A 23,152-nucleotide genomic window follows, 5' to 3' on the forward strand; every position below is an offset into this window, starting at 1 on the left:
TACTTACTGCACTGGTTAACATAGCAAGATGGCGACCCCACAGGCAAAGTAGCAAGGAAATGAGGGCTAAACAGCATATAAATGTTCTGGGGTTAGAAATAATATATTCATAACCTATGTTGCAATTTCTCTTTGTGCCTGTGATAATTTACACACAAAATATGTCTAAAATTGTGTTAGTAGTAACATGCTCAGGTGTCCAAACTGGAAGAAGCAAAGCATATGCCTTCTAAGAGCATAGCAAAAGCAAGGATTTTTACTTTAATGACGGTCTTGCAAGAGCAGGTGTCTAGGGAAGCAGGTACCTTCATATTGGGTACAACCAGCATTCTGTCCCCTAAAGCTCAAGATCCTTCCCCTGTATCCTCATTGACTGAGTACTATGGGGTGTACAGTTTTCTCAAATGAATGTTCCTAGTTTTACTGTCTCATATTGGGTTAAGAAATATATCTTTAGTTGCCTCTACCTTCCTTTGTTCTCTTGGGGTGGGAGGAAGTTCACTGGGATTGAGTGTCTTTAGATTGAGTGCCTTTTGGCAGAAACACAGTTTATTTCTGTTGGTCAGGTTGGTTCCCTTCCTTCACAGTCAAGGGGCTGTGAAGTTTTATACTCTGTGTTAACTGCTTATAACTTTTCATTCTCTTCTCCCCTCCAACTGTCTTTCTTACATACCAAGTTATTTTATATTTAAAGCTAAATATTGTATTTTGAAGATGCACAGCCTATCTTTCAGCATGTAAATGTGTTTCAATGAGGGTCTCTCAGTTACTTTTGGGTAAGTGGTTGTGGTTGTAGTCAGATCTGCTTAGGCAGATTCCATGCTTTCTCTTCTTTTTTCTTCAACAATAGCTGTAGTTGGGGAAGGTCCTTCTACCATGTATCTTAAGCATAGAGCATGCCATCCTTTTTTAATTTTTTTTAAGCAGTCACCAACTTAAACTTTAACCCTCAATATATACTCTTTATTAATTGTTTTAATACTGGATTACTGGTATTAAACAAGTGAAACACATGTCTAATTGATTTTAAAGTCAGACCTTGTATGTTTCTAAAAATAGCATACATAACTGAATGTATGAAGATTGTAGTACTCATGCCTTCCTCTTGAATTTATTTCTTGTATTTACAGAGTCCTTCTTTTCTTCTTCTTTTTTGCAATTTTCTTTTTTTAGTATTTTTTGAAAGATGGGAAGCCTTCTTTTTATATGTTTATATTTATTTATTTATCTATGTGTTTAATTTTATGTGGTGCCGAGGATCAAACGTAGGGCCTCATACCTGCTAGGAAAGTGCTCTTACCATTGTGCTACAGCCCCAGCCCTACTCTTCTTTCAGGTACAGCTTATGCATGGTAAACTTTCTGAGCTCTTGCATATGTGAAGAGAATTCTTGATTAAAAACTATTTCTTCAGAAATATTAAGCTATAGATCAATTTTCTTTTAACATCTTATATTCTTGCTGAAACATCTAGTGCCAATCTAATTCTTGTTGCTTTGTAATATTTTTCTTTGTCTAGAAGCCATTAGGATGCTCTATACTTTCCCCATAGGTACCTATGTGTGAGTCTCTTTTATTTTTAAATTCACCTCTAGGTGATGTATTTTTTTTCCACTTCTGAGCATTTTTATCTGTTGTCTATTCCTTTTGTTTATAATCTCTGCTTTCCTTCTTAGCGCTCCAGTATTCAACACTGAAACACACTGAAACATTCTGATCTACTTACATATCTTATAACTTTAACACACACACACACACACACACACACACACGTAGTGCCTGGTTTAATGAAGGGATTACATTTTGAAAAACATCAGGTGCTTAGAGATTATTACTTTTTTAGAAAAGAGCAGTGTAGGGATTGGACCCCTGGGTGCCATTCTTGGGTCACTGACATTACCTATATCACGTGACCACATTGCTAAATGGAAAACCCAAGTCAAGGCCTCTGTTTAAAGGTTAAAAATCCTCTTACGTGTAGCAGGTGACACTTCCCTGCCAGGTTTTTACCCTTAAGCAACAGTTAGCTTTGTCATGCTTCATTGAGGGGGCATTTAGTTTTCAGCAAGCAGAAGATAATATTTGGTACATTCCAGCAAAACAGGTAGAAACACATATCCAGACTCAGGAACTTTAAACTTTTATTCTTTTCTAACATCTAGCATATTTTCTGCAAAAATTATGAGATAAGGTGTTTAAATGGAGATAAGATATCTAAAATGTAGTTGGGACAGTTTTTAAAAAGTCAGTAAACAAAACAATAAAACAAAAATGAAATACATGAAATAAGAACAAAATCTTAAGTTTTAGACAGTATATTTCTTCCTCCTCTTTTCCAGGTGGACACTCCCTGGAACAACTGTTGGGATAGGTCCAGAGAAAAATGCAGTGATTTCCCTGAGAACACACATCTGATTCATGGAAGAAAGTCTATGCTCCAGTCAGGGCAGCCAAGCTAAGTATTTTTCTGTGTCATCGAGGTCTCAGGAAAATTCAGGACTCAAGACACTTGAGGCTGCTACCTATGTACAGCTGGATTTGGTGTGTGTAAGTCCTTACACTTTCATTGGGTCTAAAAATAGGTGTGCTCCTGGTCCGTGGTGTTCAGTTGCAAGTATTCCAGAGTGCCTTTCTTATAGCTGGCTACCCGTGTTGGTTTTCGGCTCTTTATCCCTGCAGCCTGCCTTTTCTGTAAAGAGTTGACAATCATGTCTGAAAATTCTGCTTGCAAACGCTGTTGATTCTCCCTGGAAAGAGGGTGGGGAGAGAAAAATAGAAATTCTTAGCAATTCACAGAGAATATCCCCTAGCTCCAGAATCATCAGTTCAGTTCCCCAATCACACAGTGAACGTCTATTCTGTGTCAGATGTAGAAAGTTCAAAGAATGCAGAATGATCCTTACCTGTGATGAGCTTAAAGGACTGCCGTCCCTGCCATGTTTAGTTATAGAATAAGCAGAATATATTTTGTAGCAGGCAGGATATATTCTATTCTATAGCAGGCAGGATATTCTACTTCAATTTCAAAATGTATCAACATGCTGCTAGAATTTGGAGGCATGGTCAGAGGATCTAGGTTTCTATATGCCACCGTATGCTACTGAGGAAGGGGAGAAAGACCAAGGATGCCACCCAACCCTCAGAATTCATTGGTCCCACATATACCTGAGAATATGGATATCGTTTGGGGAGGGTTCAAGATGGTATAAGGCTTTAAGAATGGACTTGGGGCACTGCTAGTAAGGAACCAGGTTTCCTGTGCCCTGGAGAAGACCTGGGTTGTTTTAGCTTCTCTAGCCGTGTGCCATCCAGGCCTCTGCAAGACAGGGATTCTCTGCTCTAGCCATAGCCATGGCAACAACCACATGTCTGATCGCTGCAATGTCTGCCAATATGCGACTGAACGGCAACTCGAATCACCTTTTGGAGAACTGATTTCCCTGCTAGTTAGACCTGGCGCTTTGGCTTTCTCATCTCAGGGAGAACACACACTCCAAGTGAAGATGCAGAACCGTGGTTGTGGGGTTGGGGAAGTCCTGTTTTCATCAGGTGACTCAGCAGAAAAATGAGAAGGGAGGAGAAATGCTGAGAGGTTCGTGTCTCCAGCATGCTGTACTTTTGTAAGAGCCAGACATGCATGAAGTGAGCTCCAAACTGCCTTCTGTTCTTTCAAGCAATTTTGGAACACAGCATTAGCTTTGCCATGCCTCATGGCAGGGACATCTAGTCAGTTTTTCAGCAAGCATGAAATGATGGTTGGCACATTTCAGGAAAATGGTGGAATAGGGAGAAACACCTACCCAGACTGAAGAAACTTTTAATTTTTATTCTTATCTAATATAAGATTTTTTGCAAAAAAATTATGAGCTAAGTATATATTAATGGGGATAGGTATTTAAAATATAATTGGGACAGTTAGAAAAAAAAAAAAACCCTCTCATTTGTACAGAAGGAAAAAGAGCCAGTAAACAAAAGACAACAGAAACTAAATACATGAAGTAAGAACAAAATCTCAAGTTTTGGAGAATATATACCTTCCTCCTCTTTTCCAGGTGGACACTCCCTGGAGCAACTGTTGGGATAAGTCCAAAGTAAAATGCAGTGATTTCCCTGAGAACACACATCTGGTTCATGGAAGAAAGTCTGTTCTCCAGCCAAGGCAGCCAAGCTAAGTATTTTTCTGTGTCATTGAGGTCTCAGGAAAATTCAGGCCTCAGGACATTCAATTCTAGCAGCTGGAGAAGGGAGGGTTCTCATGTGTATAGTCCCTGCCTCATACTCAACACGTCATTGCCACTTGCAAGGCACTTACCAACTTAAATGACTATAGGGAGCAAACTTATAAGGCCAAGACCTCCAACTCCCCTGCCTCTCTTGCCACACCCAGAAACTTACACAGTCGGTGGGGTTGGCAGGTTGTATTTCTGGTCCTTCATCCCAGTCAGCCAGTAGGTAGTCTCTGTCCCTCTTCCCTAAGGAGACAGAAGAGGTGGGTTCCATGGAGGCCAATGAGACAGTAAAGCTCTAGCCTACTGTGCTACAGGGATCTGTTTCCAAGAGACATCTCACCTCCACATTTCTCCTCAGTGCCTATATTTAAGCACATAGCATGTGCCTTTATGATTGGCATTATCTCTAAACAAATTTTTATTTCCAAATGCCTTTAAAAAAATCAGTCTCTCATTCACCAGATAGGTGTTTTTTTTCCCCCATAAGATATTTCAAAATATCACCATAGGAACATTTCAATAACTCTAATTTAAAAAGAAAGAAAATTCATCTGTAATTCTGTTGTACCAACAAATCCAACCAGTTTTCATTGTCTACATTTTCTTTCTTTTCATTTTTATTTTATTATCTTATTTTATTTTATCATTTTATTTTTGTGCTACTTGGGATTGACCCAGTGGTGCTCTACCCCTGATTTCTAGCCATTTTAATTTTTATTTTGAGATAGGGTCTCACTAAATTGCTGGGGTGGCCCTTGAACTTGAAATCTCAGGTCTGAGGCTCGCAAGTAGGTGGGATTACAAGTATATGCCACCATGCCCAGCAGTCTACATTTTTCTTTTAGCCCCTTTTGTAACAAAGTTTTGTTACAAGACTTTTGCTACTTTCCCTCCATTAAGTGTGTAAATTATAAATACATATGCATCATAATAAGCACTCCTTAAGTGACATTTGTTTGGCTCTGGGGGTTATGAAATGAACATAACCTTATCAGAAACTCTTTTTAAGCTTATGCTTGAAAAGGAGATCGGATGGATGTGTGTGTGTGTGTGTGTGTGTGTGTGTGTGTGTGTATGTTCACTTTTAAAAATAGTGGCTTGTTGACTATGTTTTGACTACAGTAATCTATAAATCACTTCTGATTTAGAGGAATGCTCTCGTGTAGAAAATGTACTATTTGTGGGCTGGAGATGTAGCTAAGGGGCAGAGCACTTGCCAAGCATTTGCAAGGTCATGGGTTCAATCCTCCACACCACAAAAAAATGTAAAATGTATTTATAGAGGGCTCAAAAACTAGTCATGTTAGAACACTTTTGCATACAAGGAGGCTCTTCTAAGTGAAGCCCGAAGGTCAGGGCATTATGGAGTCAGAAAACTGTTGATAACTGGCTTTAGACCAGTTGTGAAAAGATTGTAACTTTCAAAGAGCAGACTGAGAGGCAGTTCAGTTGGTGGCTTTGGAGGGCAGCTGTTTTTGATGTGAGGAACAGCATGGGGAATCCAGAGCTATAATTCTCAAAGTTCAGTGTGATCACAAACATTTGGAATATTTGTTAAGTAAGATTTCTGATCTACACCATGGAGTCTCAGTAGGCCTGGTGGGTATTAAAGTCAGAGGTAATGGCCCGTACTTTGCAATCTGCTGGGCCAGAGTTTCAGAATAAATTCTTGTGTTTGGAGGAATAACTGGGACAGACCTTGTATGTATGTGTGGGAAATTGCGGTGTTATACAGCATATTGGTCATAGTTTAAAATACCTAAGGGCCTTTGGAGCAAAGGAAAGTTCTGAGTTCATATAGTTTGATGGAGGTTTCTCCTACAGGGATGGTGGAAGAACACTGTGGGACATATAGAAAAGAATTCTTCATCCTGTGCTTCTTGACTTTCTTGACCAAGACTTACAGTAGATGACCTACATGTATGTGACAGATTCTTCTGTGTATTACCTCTGTGGATCCCTTACCTTTAAGTATGTCTCTCCTCTCACTTCATACAGGAACTGACATTCGGTTCTCTTCAAGGTGGCTATGGTAGAGCCACTCATGTGAATCCTCAAGGCTGGAAATGTGAAAGAGACCATGAAAAGCTCATCCATTTTGACAGCTATGATATGGCCACATTTATTTCCCCTTGATTCATGCTACAACAATACCTGAAGCAAATATCCTAAATTAAGGAGAAATGAATATGGCTTTTTAAATGAAAGCATCCTTTAAAATAACATGTGAGCTGGGCACCTGTAATCCCAGTAGCTCGGGAACCTGAGGCAAGGAGGATCATAAATTCAAAGCCAGCCTTAGAAACTTAGTGAGGCCCTAAGCAGCTAGTCAGACCCTGTCTCAAAATAAAATATAAAAAGGGATGGGGGTGTGGCTTAAGTGTCCCTGGGTTCAATCTCTGGTACCAATAAATAAGATAAGAAATATTATCACACAAGGGAAGAAAGAGGGTCTGGCACTGAATTTTAGGATCCTGAGTGATGGAACTCCTTGATTTTTGTTCACTGATCCTCACTCTGGCTCAGGGTGGTAGCCTCTAGGACCTGGTTTTGGATCAGACTTTCAGTGCCAAGCTTAGATCTTAGAATTTGCTTTGGGTTCCTGTGTAAAAATTCCAGTTAATAGCTAAAGTGCTGGTGGGAAGATGAAAATCCAGGGACTTGGTTGTCTCAAATTTTCTTCTTCTGGAACACAGTTATCCTTCCAAAAAACAAGCAGTGAGGCACTCCCTGTTCCATTGCTGTCTACCGTCTTTCTCGCTATGGTGCCTAACAGCCTCGCCACAAACAGCATCATCCAGGAATGATGATGCTGTAGGAAGAATGACAGCAAGCCCAAACTGTACGCCTACCAGGGGCTGCAGCATTGCTAAAAGCTTAACATACATCATTCGGATTTCTCCCAGCAAGGCTGGGATCTCATTCTCAATTTATATCTTCATCTTTCAATCTTTCTAGAAAGATTGGAAAAATTTCCCTCCAACTTACTCTGATAGTGATTAGAAAAGTTATGATTTTAACCCAAGTCTGTCTGATGTTCATCTTATTCTTTTATTTATACTATAATTTTTCCACCATATACTAGTATCAGATTGTGAATAGACAACCAAACTACTATCCTGCCTCCTGTTTTGGTCCGCTCTTACCTCATCCACCAATGCTTTTTTCCTCTACTGTATATTTCCATTAGTATCGCTACCTCCAGTATTATTGAGCAACTACTGCATGCAGCACCCTGTGCCTTTATCTTGCCAGGTGAATGCAATTTATATCTTTGTATATAACAAACACCAAGACTCTTTTCTTTACTAAAATGAGTTCCTAGAAAACCCAGATAAAAGGGAAATGGGAATTTGAAGTAGTGTGTATAGTCCACAGCTAGTCTGTTGGATTTTTTAAAGCTTACATAGATCTATGCTAAATTTCATGAGTAGTCCAGGTAGAGCATGGTTGAATTAATTGAAGATAAATGAAAAATATAGAAAGTTAAAAACTGAGCAATAATGGGAGAATAAGATAATTATCAGTAAATGACAACAAACGCAAATATAGCAAGGATTGGATTGAGACCGGCTCACTTTCTGCTGATGTAAGTAAAGGATCATTCTCCATCTCCTGAGTAATTTGTGTCTGCGTATTATGCATGCAATCCCACAATTTCCCTCCTCTGCAAGAAAGCATCTTTGTCCTCTAAAAAAAACAATCTCTCTTCTTACGGAGGCCAGTGGATTCCATCCTAGAGGCCGTGTTGACAGTGTCTCCGAATAGGCAATAACGAGGCATCTTGATTCCAACAACTCCAGCGGCACAAGGACCTGAAATGAAGGACAGGAAGCTGGAGGTGGAGGCAATAGAAACTGCAGAGTGGAGTTGAGATGAGTGAGCCTCTTCTCCTGGTCATGATGCCAAACACTTCATGGCATGGGAAAAATGGCAGAGCATGTGATGTGAGTGGTGATTTTCGTTTTAAATGGATGCAAGGACATGCTTTCAGAAAATATTCTGCTCTGCAAACAAGTTTTACATTTGCACAGAACAAGAAGGCATCCAGAGATTCAGGTCACAAAAGCGAGAAGTCTTTCTTAATGTTTTAAGTAGAACACCCTCAGGAAGGGTGAAGGTGGATCCCATCGCTTGCTTACTGGGCCAAACCACCCAACCCTGCACCCTGGTCTGCTGGAGGGCACGGCAGACTTAGTGGTTCAATGGCCCAAGTTTGTTTTTATTTTTATTTTAGGGTGGCATTTCTGGGATTGGAGGTATGGTAATGGTAATGACTTTCCCTAAGCATTTCAAAGACATGTGAATACCACTGGATGGGGGAAGCCTGTGGCACAAGGACACTCTAACAAGCAGAACAAAAGCCAAGGCAAGACTGTGTTGTTGCATATTAATCATGTGTTTATGTGAGAGGCCTAAAAGCAAGGAGTTAAAGATTTTAGAAGCTAAAGATTAACTCGAAAACTGCAAAGCTGGATGTTTGGTAGAGGTAATCATTAATTTTCTAGTTGACAGTTTTTTTTGATCTATTTAAGTTTCTTTATAGATCTATGCTACACTGTTTATAAACACTAAAAAAAAGAAAAAAAAAAAAAAAAGGAAAAACAATCCTTAAAATACTGGATCCTCCCCCAGAGTCCTGAGCCTTTCACAAAACAAAAATTGATTGAAAAAAAATAACAAAAAACGTACAGCAGGAAAGGTTCAGCAGAAGCAGTTTTTGATCAGATCTGAGTTCCCCGGCCACACCAGGCTGTGCATGACTGGTAGGTCTATTTGCAAGGGACTCCTTACTTTAACAATAGAGTGATAAGGATGCAGAGGGCCTGCAGTAGAAAAATTCCTTATTCTTTCTTATTCTCAATAATTAATACTTAACTTTGCAACTCTTCAAATTCCTGAGCCTAACCCCTCCAGGCATATGTGTCTAATAGCCACTCTCATGCCAGCCCAGTGCAGTAGTCCCCTGGTGGTTAGCTTAGACATTGAGCAGGTTACAGGGGGTAAGGCCTCCATTCTCCCTAATGTCAATAAATCAGTCCTGCTGCTATCCCTTCCTCCAGGTCTGGCGATATGTGATGGGGCTAAAAGGAGATAGTACACTCACTACCTGTGTGGTCTGGCAGATGCCTAGGAGTTCTCTCTTATAAATATGGAAACGTGACATTTGGCTCTGGACATGATTGGGGAAACCGCAGCTATATTCCTGGCTGTCAAAGATTTGGCAGCAGTTTTTAACTTCTATTTACTGTCACTTTGAGAAACTCATCAACTCATAATCAACAAATATTTACTGTCAGGCCTATTCACTGGAGGACTTTAGTAAATGTAGTTGTCTGAACCTTGCCACAAAGCCTAGTGGGATCTTTTACGTTTTCTTTAATCTGGTTCTTCTATAAGCCTTGGAAGAGCAATGCCAAGAAATTATAGAGTTGTGATTTAACCTGAGGGAAAACTGTCATCATAATTACCATTTCAATAATGGAGTGAGTTGACTTGGAAAACTATGAGTTTTCAAGGAGTCCTGGGGTTATTCTACATGTGGCCATACTACTTGGAACCTATAAAACAATTGTGCCTTGCAAGGATTCAGCCAGATGACTTTTGAGTTCCCTCTCCAACTATGTTTGTCTATACCTGTAACTCATCTTCTCAAATCATTATGTTCAAGGTTATTAAATAAAACTAAATTTGACCTGAGGCTGCCTCCTACCTGGTGTGCCTATGGATCAACTAAAACCTAGTTACAAACTGAAGGTCTAATTTAGAAAGATACTTTTGTAACAAATAGCTAAGTCCCAGCTAATTACAGCAGCTGAGAGTCAGCCAGTCACAGGCTGCCAACTGATCCTATCATGCCTATCATGGCAAACATGGAGATAGAACCAGTCAAGTGGTTTCTGTACCTCACTTTTACTTTTGTCTATGGAGACTACCTGCCCACATTACCCATTGGAACTCTCTAAACCTCTGGTTCTGACAGTCATGGTTTGTCAAATGTTCCTTCTCAATTAAGTTCTGTTGAATTTACCTAAATTGTTTCTTTTGAGAAGGCTATGAAATTTTCATGGTCTTTGAAGTGACCTACATAATTTCTGTATGGCTGCAGTGGAGGGGGTATTTTTGAAATTTGATAGTTATTTTTTCCCCTATAGATAATCTAATCTACTTGGATACTATTATATTTAATGGGAAAATATACAGAAGTTGAGAGTGAGAAGAAAGAGGAATAGGGAGGAGATAAGTAGTTATGGGGACTTAAATGGGAAGTCCAGAGCTTCTTATTTTCATATGTGTTGGTGTTTATCCATCCAGGAGTGTAAAGTGCTATCAAAGGTGTCCTTTCAGGCACTCTCTAGAGACTGGGTCTAAGCATGTCAGGATGTGTAATGGTATATTTGACCCACAGAATTCAACAGTAAACCTCTTGTGAAAATCAACCATGCTTGAGACCCCTCTATTCTTTCTGATATAGTGGGTTTACAGAAGTACAAATGGTCTCTACTTGCTAATATGCTTATTTCCATACCAGAGTGAACTCCAATGCGAATCCATACTGGGAGGCCTGGAAGATGCTCCAGTTCAAAGGTCCCTATGAAGCTTAGGATGTCCAAGGCCATTTTGGAAATGTCTATTGCGTGCCGATTGCCATTTCTCTTAGGCAAACCACTAGCCACCACGTAGGCATCACCAATGGTTTCCACCTGTGGAAATACTTTCTCATCAGTGGCTCTGCTCTTTCGAAAGGTACAGATTTTAAACAGAAGTAGTTAATCCCAACAAATACAAAAGGTTTTGGGGGAACTCAGTATCAGACATAGTCTTACACACTTTTTCTGGGGCCAGTTCAAGGCCAGTTCTATGCTGATTTCTTCAGAGTTTTTACAGTCTAGTTAAATAGATGATAAAACAGACAAAGGATTTTTCACCATTTAAAAGTGTTTCATAATTATATAAATTATACAGATGTGGTGACAACTCTTAAAATGTTTAAATAATCTGATTGGGTTTAAGTCATTTTAGGAATACCCTTTAGTTTCCAGAAAAGTACTCTTTAGTTGTCTTTATCATTTTCTACATACCATTTGACCAAAAATAATTATAGTTTCCTCTAAGTTATAAGACATATTCTATTTATTAAAACTCTGGTGCTTCTCTGCTTCATTTTCACTCAACCTAAATACCATTCATTTTTTGGAGGTGATTTGAGAGTATGACATTTTCTCTAAATTTAGTATCCAAAATTCATTCCTGCAAAATTTGCTTCTTTGGTGCTATTTTTTAAATTGTAATTTTGATATGTCCCCCTTCCAATTCTTATACTTCTCTTTCCTTTTAGCTAAGTTTCAACCATCAATTCATTAGAAGTTAAATTAGAGAGGACAAGAGAAATAACAGGAACAGCCACATCTGTTGCCCTTGATCTGTTCAACTGTGAGGTGAAGCAGTTACCTTGTAGACGTCATGGTGATCCACAATTTGGTCAAAACTCTTATAGATGTCATTAAGCATGTCCACTACTTCCATGGGAGTGCTGTATTTGCAGATAGTAGTGAAACCTACAATGTCACTGAAGTAGATTGTAACTTCCTCAAATAGTTCTGGCTCCACAATGCCTTTTTCCTTCAGAGACTTTACCACTAACCTAGATGAAGAAGGGAAAAAAAGTCTTCAACTTCAGTAAATTCTTCTTGTCTAACATAAACATTTAAGATAGTAGTAATTGTTTATTAGGAACTTAAGAATTCTAGATTTCTGGTGAATAAGTATCTAGGAAGCAAAGTTAGGTTGCATACATTGTATACATAAACACATCACACACACACACACACACATACACACACACACACTTGTACACAACACATCATATGTATTAGAACCCAACTGAATCTATGCAGGCTCAGCATTAACTTAGTATTTGATTATTAACCCTAAAACACATACATACATCATAATCTTAATACCTAACCTTAAGGCATATTAATCCTTGTCCACTTTTTACTTCTGTGTTGATAATCAGTTTATTGCAAATACAGCTCTCATCCAGAAGCAGAGATGGCAAGTGTCTCTGATGCAAGAGCCTGACTCACCATGGGTTACCATCTGACTCTGTCATCAAAGCTGATAGCTTTGTTTCCCAGACATATTTAACATGGTGTTGTTTAATATCATTATGAAGGAATAATGCTTTTTAAATTAATTTTGGTATATTCTAGACCAAAGTTCATTTGATTTATTTTGAACTGGGTTTGAGTCAATCATCATGTAAACAAGTTAAAACCATGGTAAAGCAGCAGAAGTCAAGAGAAACAACTTAAAATAGCTTTGAAGAAACATTACCCACAGTATATCAGACCAAGAATTGAAAGAGAAGAACTACAAGAATGGACTCCATACTTCCTTCATATACCCAGTTGCCTTTCCATTGAGAAGAAGGGATGGGGGACGACATGAGGTGAATGCTGTTTGTCTGATCTTGGGATCACTTTGGAGTGAACCCAAGTAAAGAACCACTAGAATTAGAACCTGGAAGCTGGGAGGTGCCACGGAAGTCATTGAAAATAAATCCCTTATTTTTATAGATGAGAAAGTGAAAACCTGAAAACAAAGTATGAATTTCATACAATCCCACTTAAGGACAGAGTTGGTATTAGAACGTGGCAACATTTTGTCCTTCGTTCTTATTATTGTACCACATTCTTCAACCACTCAGTCCTTGGATATTTACGGAGAGTGGGAAGATTTGGGGGTGTGCTGATTGTATAGTAAAGGAAGGAAGCCCAGTTCTCTGCCAGAAAACAAATTATAATCACCATAAACATTTGCAGCACTCATATGGAGAACCTCCAATGCACTGAGGAAAGCCTTTTTAATTGGTGCAGTGACACAACTTGGGACCTTTGAAAAACACCCCTTTGTGTGGCTGGTCAGGCTCTCAGAGGTACTTCTGGGGTGGTTATTTGGGGCATGCTAGATATAAAGGCAGAGCATTTTGGAGGTTACATAGATAAAATGATTACATAAAAATTTCTGCCATTGTTGCCCTTCATTCTGCTGCTTATAAAAAAATCATGAGCTTGGAAAACAGTGTTACCCAGAAAAAGAAACTACCATTGGTAGAAAAATAAAGGAAAGGATGTAACTTGTCATGGGCAGTTTTGATAACAGGGTGTTGTTGGTGTAATTAGTATACAGGCTAGGTGTCTTGGAAGGGCTTCCTACAAGAATCAAAACATCTACTCTGTTTCAAAACCCCAAGGGGTACTATTCAAATAAGTGTTTAAATGATATTTGGTTCCTACATACAGTCCTAAATTTATTTACCTTTTTGCTCTAAATATTCTTCGTGCAATTGTTCATGCGTGATTTAATTTTACTTTTCAAATATGAAGAATTTTTTGCTGCAGTCATGGTGTACTATAGCTACGGAAGAGATGCTGCATGATTTTGGCAATCTGATGAAAACATCTACCATCTAGTGGTCAAAGTGGCAATACTGAACCAAGGCTAGGAAAAAAAGCTGAGGTGGTCAGTCAGCTGTTCCAAACCATTTGGTTGACATTATTGGTTAAAACCGCAGATGCTAAAACCCTGGAAAGGCAGCCATATAGACAGGATGTTGTTTTGTCAACTAGGCATTAAAGGCCAGGCAAGGAATTATGCATTATATAACTACCTTTTATAAAGCTCTCACAGAAACTGCCATCCTGCAATGAGCGTAGAAGGTTCTATCCCCTAGCCAGGGTACTATTCCTAGGCTTTTCCTAGGTGTTCTGAGGGTTGGTGAGTTCCTTATTAGGCTCTCTTCAGGTCCAGAGGCTGGACTGAGTGTGCATGTGACTCCCACCTCTTCATTCCACACTCAGACTTTTAAAATATATGCTATTTCTTTATAGAGAAAAATAGCTAAATTGATCTTGAAACCTTTCCTTTACCTATGTAGAGCTGATATTCTAAACGAAGCAAGTGCTCAAATTAAATAATGAGTAATACAGAAAAGTCATAGTTATCAAATGATAATAACCACCACGAATGTTCCAGTCATTATACTCATTACATCTATCTTGTGCATGATCTCGGGGAACTCTTGAGCCACCCTGGAATGTAGATGGGAGACTGGGGTTTAGAGCATTTGGGCACCTTGCCCAAGATTGCTCATCAACAGTGGTTGGTGGAACCATGTGTTGAAATCAGGCCCAGCTGACCTCAGCCTTCATGATTTTACCTAAAACTGGACTGGCTCATTCATCCTTCATCTGATGGAACAGTTGGTACACCTGAACGTGAAGAGAATGCTACTTCTCACCGAAGCACAGTGATGGTTCAAACCTATTTCCTCACTCTTCACATTTCAATTCCCTGCTTATCTTAACATTCTTCAGTTATTACCCGAGTGTCAACACTTAGGAAACTTTAAGCTATTTGGGAATTTGATTCTTCAGTCATGGCTGTCATACGGGCTCACAAGACAGAGGTCAGTCTAGAGATGCCTCCACGGTGAGACATCCGATGCATTTCCCCTGCCTGCTGTACCACAGCCCGCTCCTAGTTAATGTGAGTTGGATTCTACTTGTGGTCAGAAGAAAGCAAAGACACTAAGAGTGCCCGCAAGTGTCCTGCAGTTTCTATATTCTGCAGGCAAATTTTCATTTCCATTTTGCAACTGAGAGATTAGGCAACCCGTCTAATGTTGTAGACTTAATAAAAGTGGCAAAGAGGTGTTGACATCCAGGTTGGTCTAACTGCACAGTCCATGCTACTCCTGCGTCACCATGCAGCTGCTAGAAAGTATTCTCTATCTTTTAGGCATTTAGAGAACAAATCACTACAGGGCCTTAGCATGGTACATGCATTTCAAACCCTACAATCTGTCGAAAAATATGCAAAAGGAAACAAACCTGTATAGATGTGGGAAAACCAAAGAAAAGCAACAGCCATGCTAGTCAGATAGGCTGCCGGTTTCAGCTGCAGGCCGGAAGCCTGACTGTGGAATCGCAGAACCGCATTAGCAGGAGGGCTGCTTACCTGGGGAGCAGCATGAAGTTTAGTCTGTCTGCCCTGTCCCTCTCTGCCTTGTACAGCTGTGTCCTTTCCTCTACCAGGTGTTCCAGGTTCCGAGAGTACAGCTGCAGACGTCGAATCAAGGTGTCCATATAAGTTTCATTTTTTTGGTCATGAAAAAGGCTGTAGGTAGCAGTAAATAAAGAGAGCTTACCCATTATTAAGAAAACACACTCAGTAAAACATTGGAAAAATACATTGAACAGGAAATTTAAACAAAGAAAAATAAAAAGGGCCAACAACAACAAATTTAACCTGAGGAGAAATTAAAGAAATAGAAAAAAAAAATAAGATCATGAATGTATTTAAAGTTATCTACAAAGAAAGTCACAGAATTTTTGCTGGGCATGGTGGCACACACCTATAATCCTAGTAGCTTAGGAGGCTGAGGCAGGAGGATGGCAAGTTCAAAGCCAACCTCAGCACTGGCGAGGTGCTGAGCAACTCAGTAAGACCCTGTCTCTAATAAAATACAAAACAGGGCTGGGTATGTGGCTCACTGGTCAAGTGCCCCTGAGTTCAATCCCTGGTACCCCACTCCCCCCCCCAAAAAAAGCCACAGAATTCTTTATAGTAGCAAACACTGGAAAATAACCTAAATGTATAACAAAAACATAGTCCCAATAGTATGTGCAAGGGAATATTAATGTACCATAAAATAGAAATTAGAACAAAGACAACATAAAGAAGCTCCCTTTATCATTAAGTAAGAAAAGTCAGTTCATAAAATAGTAATAATCATAATCCCAATTTTACTGGAAAACAGTGCTATTTACTCTCTTGCCTACTTATTCCTCTTTTCTAAAGTTGTAATAATACACAATTTATAATAAAGGAAAACCATTTTTAAAATGGCCTAGAAGTGATAAATGGAAGCCTAAGAGAAAGACCAGGAAAGTCGAAACCAAGCCACATAATATCTCCTCAGGAAAATAGTCCAACTGTGGATTATGTTGTTAGACCAAGAAGGCACAGATGAGAGGCCAGCTTTGTGTGACATTGGGACGCGTGATGCCCGGTGTAGAATTCAAGGAAGGGAGATGTTGAGTTCTCATGGTGTCGTGTATCAGGGGTCATACTCATAACACAGGAAGCCACCAGGAAGGGTGCTGAATGAATCACAGTCACTCGATCACTACAAAATGACAAGCACAGGCCACTGCTTCTGCTCTCAGGAGCACATGGCCTACATCATGATCCCCTGGGGTGAGGAAGGATGCTTGTTGAAAAGCCAATATATTTCTGAGTCCTACTCCAGACCTCTGGGATTAAAACTGATAGACTTGCAATTAAGAAGCAGAATTTTTTTTTAACAAGCTCTCAAGGGATTCGTCCTTGCCCCACTAGAGGCAAGCTGGGTGGAAATGGGTGAGGGAGCAGGTGTAAGGGACAAAGAGGGATTGTTTTACTTCACCATTAATTGATTCAATTAAAATAGTTTTCCCAGTCTTGACTGCATATTTTAATCACCTGGGGAGCTATTAACATTCTTGATGCCAGCCTGCACCCCAGACCAATTACATCAGACTCTCTGCGTCAGGACCCAGAACTGCATCAGCAGTTCTGAAAGCTACTCAAGTGACTCCAATGTGCAGCCAAATTTGAGAAGCACCACATCAAGGCTACAATCAGGTGCCCAGTTGTCTTCATGAGTCTACCTGTCATCTGTCATTGTACGATCTCAATTGCTCCTAGTAACAGGCCTGTGAAGGAGTGAAAAAGTGGCAAGAATTAAATCCCTTATTACTTCCTGCTCCATTCCAACAGCTGACAGCTTAGTTCTACCAACCAAGGACCACATTCTCATTAACTTCACTGCACTTCATCTCCAGCCCTGGGCTTTTAGCCTCCTTAATTATCTGAATCTTTTGACTTAATGAGAACTGCAGAAAGTTAGAGCTGGAAGGAATTGAAGAAATTATCTTGTCCAATCCAATTTTACTAACAAGACAACTGACACCCTGTGAGGGTGAGCATTTTGCTCCATATCCCTTTGCAAGCTACTATCGGATCCTAGTGTGGAAACTGGATCTCTTCACTCTTCTCTCGGTGTTCTTTTTCTCATGGGCAATGTATTAGCTGAAAACATGGGACATCTAGAATTCAGTCTCACTGGATAATTGTGTGCTACTGTTTTTTCTTTGATGATCAATTGTACCTGATTTATAAGACAAAATCTTAAGTACCTAGGACCAGAACGACTGATTTTAACGTCTTACGAAACTTACTGATCTTAAGAATTATCAGGAGACTTTACAGATTCTCAAGACCTAAGTCCTAATTACCTGCAGAAGGATCTGGAACTATATTTTTAACAGAAAACTTTATGATCAGAATTTAATTTTCAACCAATTTATCTGGCATTTTTAACTTCTCAAGTGATTGTGTCCTTGAGAAAATGACCTGTTAGTCTTCATATCATTTTAATGTTTATGCGACTGGTGTTGTTTGCAGTCTGGGATTTTTCACTGGAACAGGCATACTCATTCTTGGGTGCCACTGAATGTCAGTTGTCACTGAAAAACCCAAAATTTGTGAAAAGTAAAAATTTCATGTGTACCCAAATATCTTGGCCAGTGTGTTTTCAATTTTCTTGAAATCTGGTCTCTTTTCTGGATCTTCCTCCCAACAGTTTTTTACAAGTAAATACACCTGGAAGAAGGAAGCAGGGATGAATTAGTTCAGAGGATGGTAAATTCAGACAAGGTAGCCTTGTAACCTTTTCTCCTCTTTGATGGGGATAATTAAAGAAGAAATATTTCCCCCTCCCCCCAAAAACTAAACAAAACAAACAAAACAAACCTCAACTCCTCATCCTTTATGAGGATAAAGTTTTCTGCATTTTTCATCTCAGGTGTTACCACTTAAACTACCTTACCCAGTAGTTCCTGTGGGTGAAATTAACGAAAAAATGTGATACCAGTTTGGATGAGGCTGGGTTGATTTGGAAGAGACTAAATGCTTTACGGTGGTTTGCAAGGTTTGTGCTGGGGAGGGCAAAAATCAGTGGGACTTGATGAGTAAGTAACTCTTAACTGAGAATAAAAGCTGGACTGTCACTGGTTCTCCATTGCAGCTAGCAGGATCACCTAGGGAGCAGGTATAATATTTCTTACACCCAGACCCCAAGGGCTTTGGATATAATTGTAAGATAAACAATGAATAATTCACTAAAATAAGTATGTCCCAAGTTTTACATAGGCAAAGGACAGTAATATATTTTTTTAAAGTTCCCCATGTAATCCTAATGCACAGGTGCCCTGGAGTAGCAATGTACAGAAAGGAGAGGTGAGGAAGAAAAGGGGGGCAGGAGGGAGCCCATGGAACCTTCATGAAAAAGAGAGGTGAAGAACCTTTTTTAAAAATAGTTTTTTTTTTTTTTTTTTTTTTTTTTTAAAAACAGGCTTATAAACGGACAACACTAAACCCCTGTCCTTGTGCGTTGCCTGTGATTTCCCTGGGAAACAACTAAAGCCCTGGTGTAGCCTCTGGCTGTCTGTATTCACCACAAGGTGATGTTTTTGCTTGGTAAATGGCCTACCAACTAACTTATAGCAGATTGGATAGAAGCAACTAGTCAGTCTGGCCCAGCACCACAGAACGAAATCCTGAGTGCTTTTTTGGCATTGTTGAGTGTTCAGACCTGTATTCCATCGGAACCAGCTACTCAATATGAAATCTCATTCCTTATTTCCAATTTTAGAACCATCCATCTATACACAAATGAATTGAGAAAGAAAATGCTTTGGTGAAAAAGATTTTAATCTGAATATACTGTTGACCCTCTGTATCCATATTGGTGGGTTCTGCTACTGCTCAAATATCTTGGCCAGTGTGTTTTCAATTTTTTTGAAATCTGGTATCTTTTCTGAATTTTCCAGAAAGAATTCAACCAATAGCAGATTTAAAAAAAAAAAAAAAAGAAAGAAAAAGAAAGAAAGAAAAGAAAAGAAAAACCAATAGCAGATTAAAAAGAAAAAATCAGGTCTGTACTGAACACATACAGATTTTTTTCCTCATCTCTAGTCCTAAGCAATACAGAATAAGAAATATTTACATATTTCTTTACAGCGCTTACACTGTATTAGGTATCATAAGTAACTTGGAGATGATTTTAAATACCTGAGAAGATATGTATGGCTCTTTGAAATGCTATGCCATTTTATTTGAGGGACTTGAGCAGACAAGGAATGAATTCCTTGCAGATCCTGAAGATGACTATTCTCAGGTTAGAACGTTTGAGAAGGGGTGGGTGATGAGTGGGGAGGAATCCTCAGGTGTAGAAAAGGAGTGGAAAAGAAGGAATAAGGAGGAGACAGGAAAAGGAATAGCTGTATCTCAGAACCCTGGGCTACTACATGTCTGTACCCTTGAAGAGGAGCAGAGGAAGAGAGGTAAGAATGGCTCATTTTTCCTGGGTGGATTCTAGTTGGAAAACTCCTTTGGCATGCACTTGTAAATGGAAGGACAATGTTTCTGCTTTTATTCCACAAGGAACAAAAAGTATATGTGTGTGCTAAGCACCATAAAGATTTTAAAAATACTATCTTTTGTATTAAAGCTCAAATAAAATTCTAAAAAAAAAGTAGAATTTTTATCCCTTGCGGTAAAGGCTTTTCTGGAGGATTGTTAAATAAATAAATAAATAAATAAGCAAATACAGAGTGAAAACTCCATTTCCTCCAGGGGAAGAGTGAAAGTACATTTGTTTAAGTTTTTCTAGATATTGGAATATTTCTTTTTAAATCATTATAATAGTACTCTACAAATAAATAATATGTATATATTTATAAGCCTAATAAGGATATCACATTGACATCTGGTTCCTTTAGATGACAAAAATTGAGAATGCGATGTGTGCTTTAGGATCCAGCTCTTTTCTGATTTGGGGGAGGAGGATGGCATATGGAGTTTCTAATCCTTAGAACCTGTGAGCATTACCTTCTGTAGTCCACCCTTCCCTGCAGGGGATAATTTCAAGACTCTCAGTGAATGACTAAGATCCTGGAGAGCACTAAACCCTGTACATACATACCCTGATAAAGCTTAATTTATAAATTAGGCATAGTAAGAAAATAACAACAATAACTATAAAACAATTATAATAATATACTGGAATAAAATTGCCAGCATCATCACCCTTGCACTTGGGGGCCATTATTAAGCAAAATAAGGATTACTTGAAAACAAGCACTTGATAATACCTCAACAGTCAATCTGATAACCTCGATGGCTACTGAATAAAAGATGGGAGGTATAGTATATGTAAGCATGGATGTGTAAGCAAAGGAATGATCGATATCTCAGGTAACAGAGTAAGATGGCACAAGATCTCGTCACACTACTCAGAACAATGTGCAATTTAAAATTTATGAATTATCTCTGGAATTTTCTGTATAGTAGTTTCAGACTATAATTGACCATGGATAACTGAAACCACAAAAAGCAAAACTGCAGGTAAGGGAACTATTATATTTGGGAAAAGAGTCTTTGCAGATGCAGTTAAGTTAAAAATCTTGAGATGGGGCGATTATGCTGGATTTGGATGGGTCCAAACGCAGTCACATGTGTCTTAATAGGAAGAAGACAGAGGGAAAACAGGAGAAGAGGAGAGAATTTGACTAAGCGGCAGAGCTTGGAGTGTGGGCCCACAAGCCAAGGAATGTCAATAGTCACCAGAAGCTTCTGGAAAAGACAAGGAATGAATTATCCCCTTACAGCCTCTGGAGGGAGTGCAGCCTTGCCAGCAACTTGAGTTTAGAACTGTAACTGAGTAAGTTTTTGTCGCTTTCACCACCACATTTGTGGTAAATTTCTAGAGCAGGTCAAAGAGATGAATACAGGTCAGATATACTCACTTCCAGCTCTTTTTCCTCTGCTGTTTCCAGGAATAGATCTGGGCGGAAGGGTTTCATTCCATTGGAATTTTCCACTCTGAAAATCTTCTCTGATTGGATGAAAATAATCAAGTTACAAGAAAGAATATAGCGTGAAGAAGTGCTACAAGGCCTAGATTCACAATCAATAGATAGATGTTGAATGAATAAGCAATGAAGGAGGTTTATCCCTAAAGAGGTTAGCTTAGGGTTAAAAGTTCTAACCCTTGAAAACTCCACCACTGTCAGTGTCCAATACTCTGACCCCACCCTCCCTAAATACCTTAGTCATCTTATGTCCCAAGATAGTTAAGGTGAGCACATAATAAATGCTTGATGAAGATTGAATGTTTAGAAAATAGTAAAAAATTGCATGCTATTCTGACTCATGGATTTGTACTCACTACAGTGATGATGATTCACCTTTTGATTAAAAATAAAGTAATTTGTGTGTGTAAAAAAATAAATTGGATGAATGGAATGAAACATTTTCCTCTGAGAGGATGGGACAAAAACTGTCGGTCTTCTCAGTGAAAACTGAAATATTTGTGTTGTCTTGCTAGAGTGATCAGCTCAGGTGTTAAACAGACCTATTCTCTTTTGGAATCAGAAGCAAAGGGGGAAATTGTAAGGGAAGATTCTTTAACAACAACACTAACAGCAATGACACCTGGCAGTGCACATTATTTTATGCTTTTCAGAGCACTCTAACTCTTAATCCTTCCAATATTCTTGTAAAATGTGTCGTACAGATGAGGAGTTACTACTTGTGATATGGTCACAAGGAGATTAGGGCCTCACTGAGCCAAGAATACAGGTTGGCTGGCTCCCAGCAGGGGCAGACCAAAGGGTTCTGAGGTACCTTTCTGGTCCCGGCAGCTCAAGGTGTAGAAGGTTTCTCTCCGCAGGATGATCTCCTGTGCAATGATTCCAAAGCTGTACACATCTCCCTTCTGAGAGATATTGGCTTGGCGGAGGTGCTCTGGAGCTGTCCATAGGTCTGTGCATTCAGACATTGAGGTTGCAAAGTTGGTGGGGTGAGCAGCCTCTGGGTCTCCAAACTGCTTTTGCTTTTTAAGTTCTACACCATCCACCCAGAATACAGTAGGTTTCAGAATGATGTGGTCCCAAAATTTAAGGAGTTTATGCTCATGGTAGTGATATGAGGTAGAATACACACTTAGCTTTTAAGCTGACTTTGAAAAGTCAGAATTTGGGTGAGGTTATAAGGCAACGTGTTCTCCAAACCAGATAGGATCATAGTCCTGAAAACCCTCGAGGTCTACCCAGAACAGGGACTTGTGTGTAGTAAGTGCTCAGTAAATATGTTGACTGAGTGCAATAGAATATGAGAAACTGGGGGATTTAATAACTTATGGAACATATGGAATGAATTTTTGAAAGCTTTTATAAACAAATAAGAATTTTTTTATTTTTATTTATTTATTTATTTATTTATTCATTCATTCATTCATTTATTTATTTTTGGTACCAGGGATTGGACCCAGGGGCACCTAACCACTAAACCACATCCTGAGCCCTTTTTTAATACTTTATTTAGAGGCAGGGTCTCCCTGAGTTGCATAGAGCCTTGAACTCGAGAGTCTCCTGCCTCAGCTTCCTGAGCTGCTGGGGTTACAGGTGTGAGTCACTGTGCCTGGTTTATTATATATATATTTTAAATATGTACTTACTAAAAGAAGATAAAGACAGCACCTTTAAATAGAGACCATTATTGATATTTTCCAGGCATAAGATACTGGCAGCCTCCAAGCCAGATCATGCCCACAGAGGCAGTTACTTTAGTTCCCACAGTATTCTCAAAAAATATGATGTACATAACTTACTCACATTTTATTATGTCCCTACCACTCTAATGCTTTACATGTAGTCCATTTCATACGGATAAAATGCTCATGCCTTACCACCTGTGTTCTGTACTTCCATTACATATCTTATTTAGCAATGACAGAAGTGTAGAATTCAT

At 39.2% G+C, this 23,152-nt stretch overlaps 1 protein-coding gene across 1 annotated transcript in view; it reads right to left on the reverse strand.

The window, feature by feature from the left end:
• Positions 1-2,240: 2,240 nt before the first annotated feature.
• Positions 2,241-23,152, reverse strand: part of Gucy2c (guanylate cyclase 2C) — a 68,291-nt gene continuing 47,379 nt past the window's right edge. Inside the window, exons 18-27 of the mRNA XM_047550397.1 lie at positions 22,028-22,165; positions 21,148-21,236; positions 17,850-17,941; positions 15,254-15,412; positions 11,681-11,873; positions 10,758-10,932; positions 7,945-8,043; positions 6,194-6,288; positions 4,395-4,471; positions 2,241-2,746 (exon numbers count right to left, since the gene is read on the reverse strand). Coding sequence (XP_047406353.1) covers positions 2,572-2,746; positions 4,395-4,471; positions 6,194-6,288; positions 7,945-8,043; positions 10,758-10,932; positions 11,681-11,873; positions 15,254-15,412; positions 17,850-17,941; positions 21,148-21,236; positions 22,028-22,165 — 1,292 coding nt within the window. The 3' untranslated portion in view covers positions 2,241-2,571. The remainder of the gene's footprint in view (positions 2,747-4,394; positions 4,472-6,193; positions 6,289-7,944; positions 8,044-10,757; positions 10,933-11,680; positions 11,874-15,253; positions 15,413-17,849; positions 17,942-21,147; positions 21,237-22,027; positions 22,166-23,152) is intronic.

This window comes from Sciurus carolinensis, chromosome 4 (genome assembly GCF_902686445.1).
Source record: "Sciurus carolinensis chromosome 4, mSciCar1.2, whole genome shotgun sequence".
NCBI lineage: Eukaryota > Metazoa > Chordata > Mammalia > Rodentia > Sciuridae > Sciurus > Sciurus carolinensis.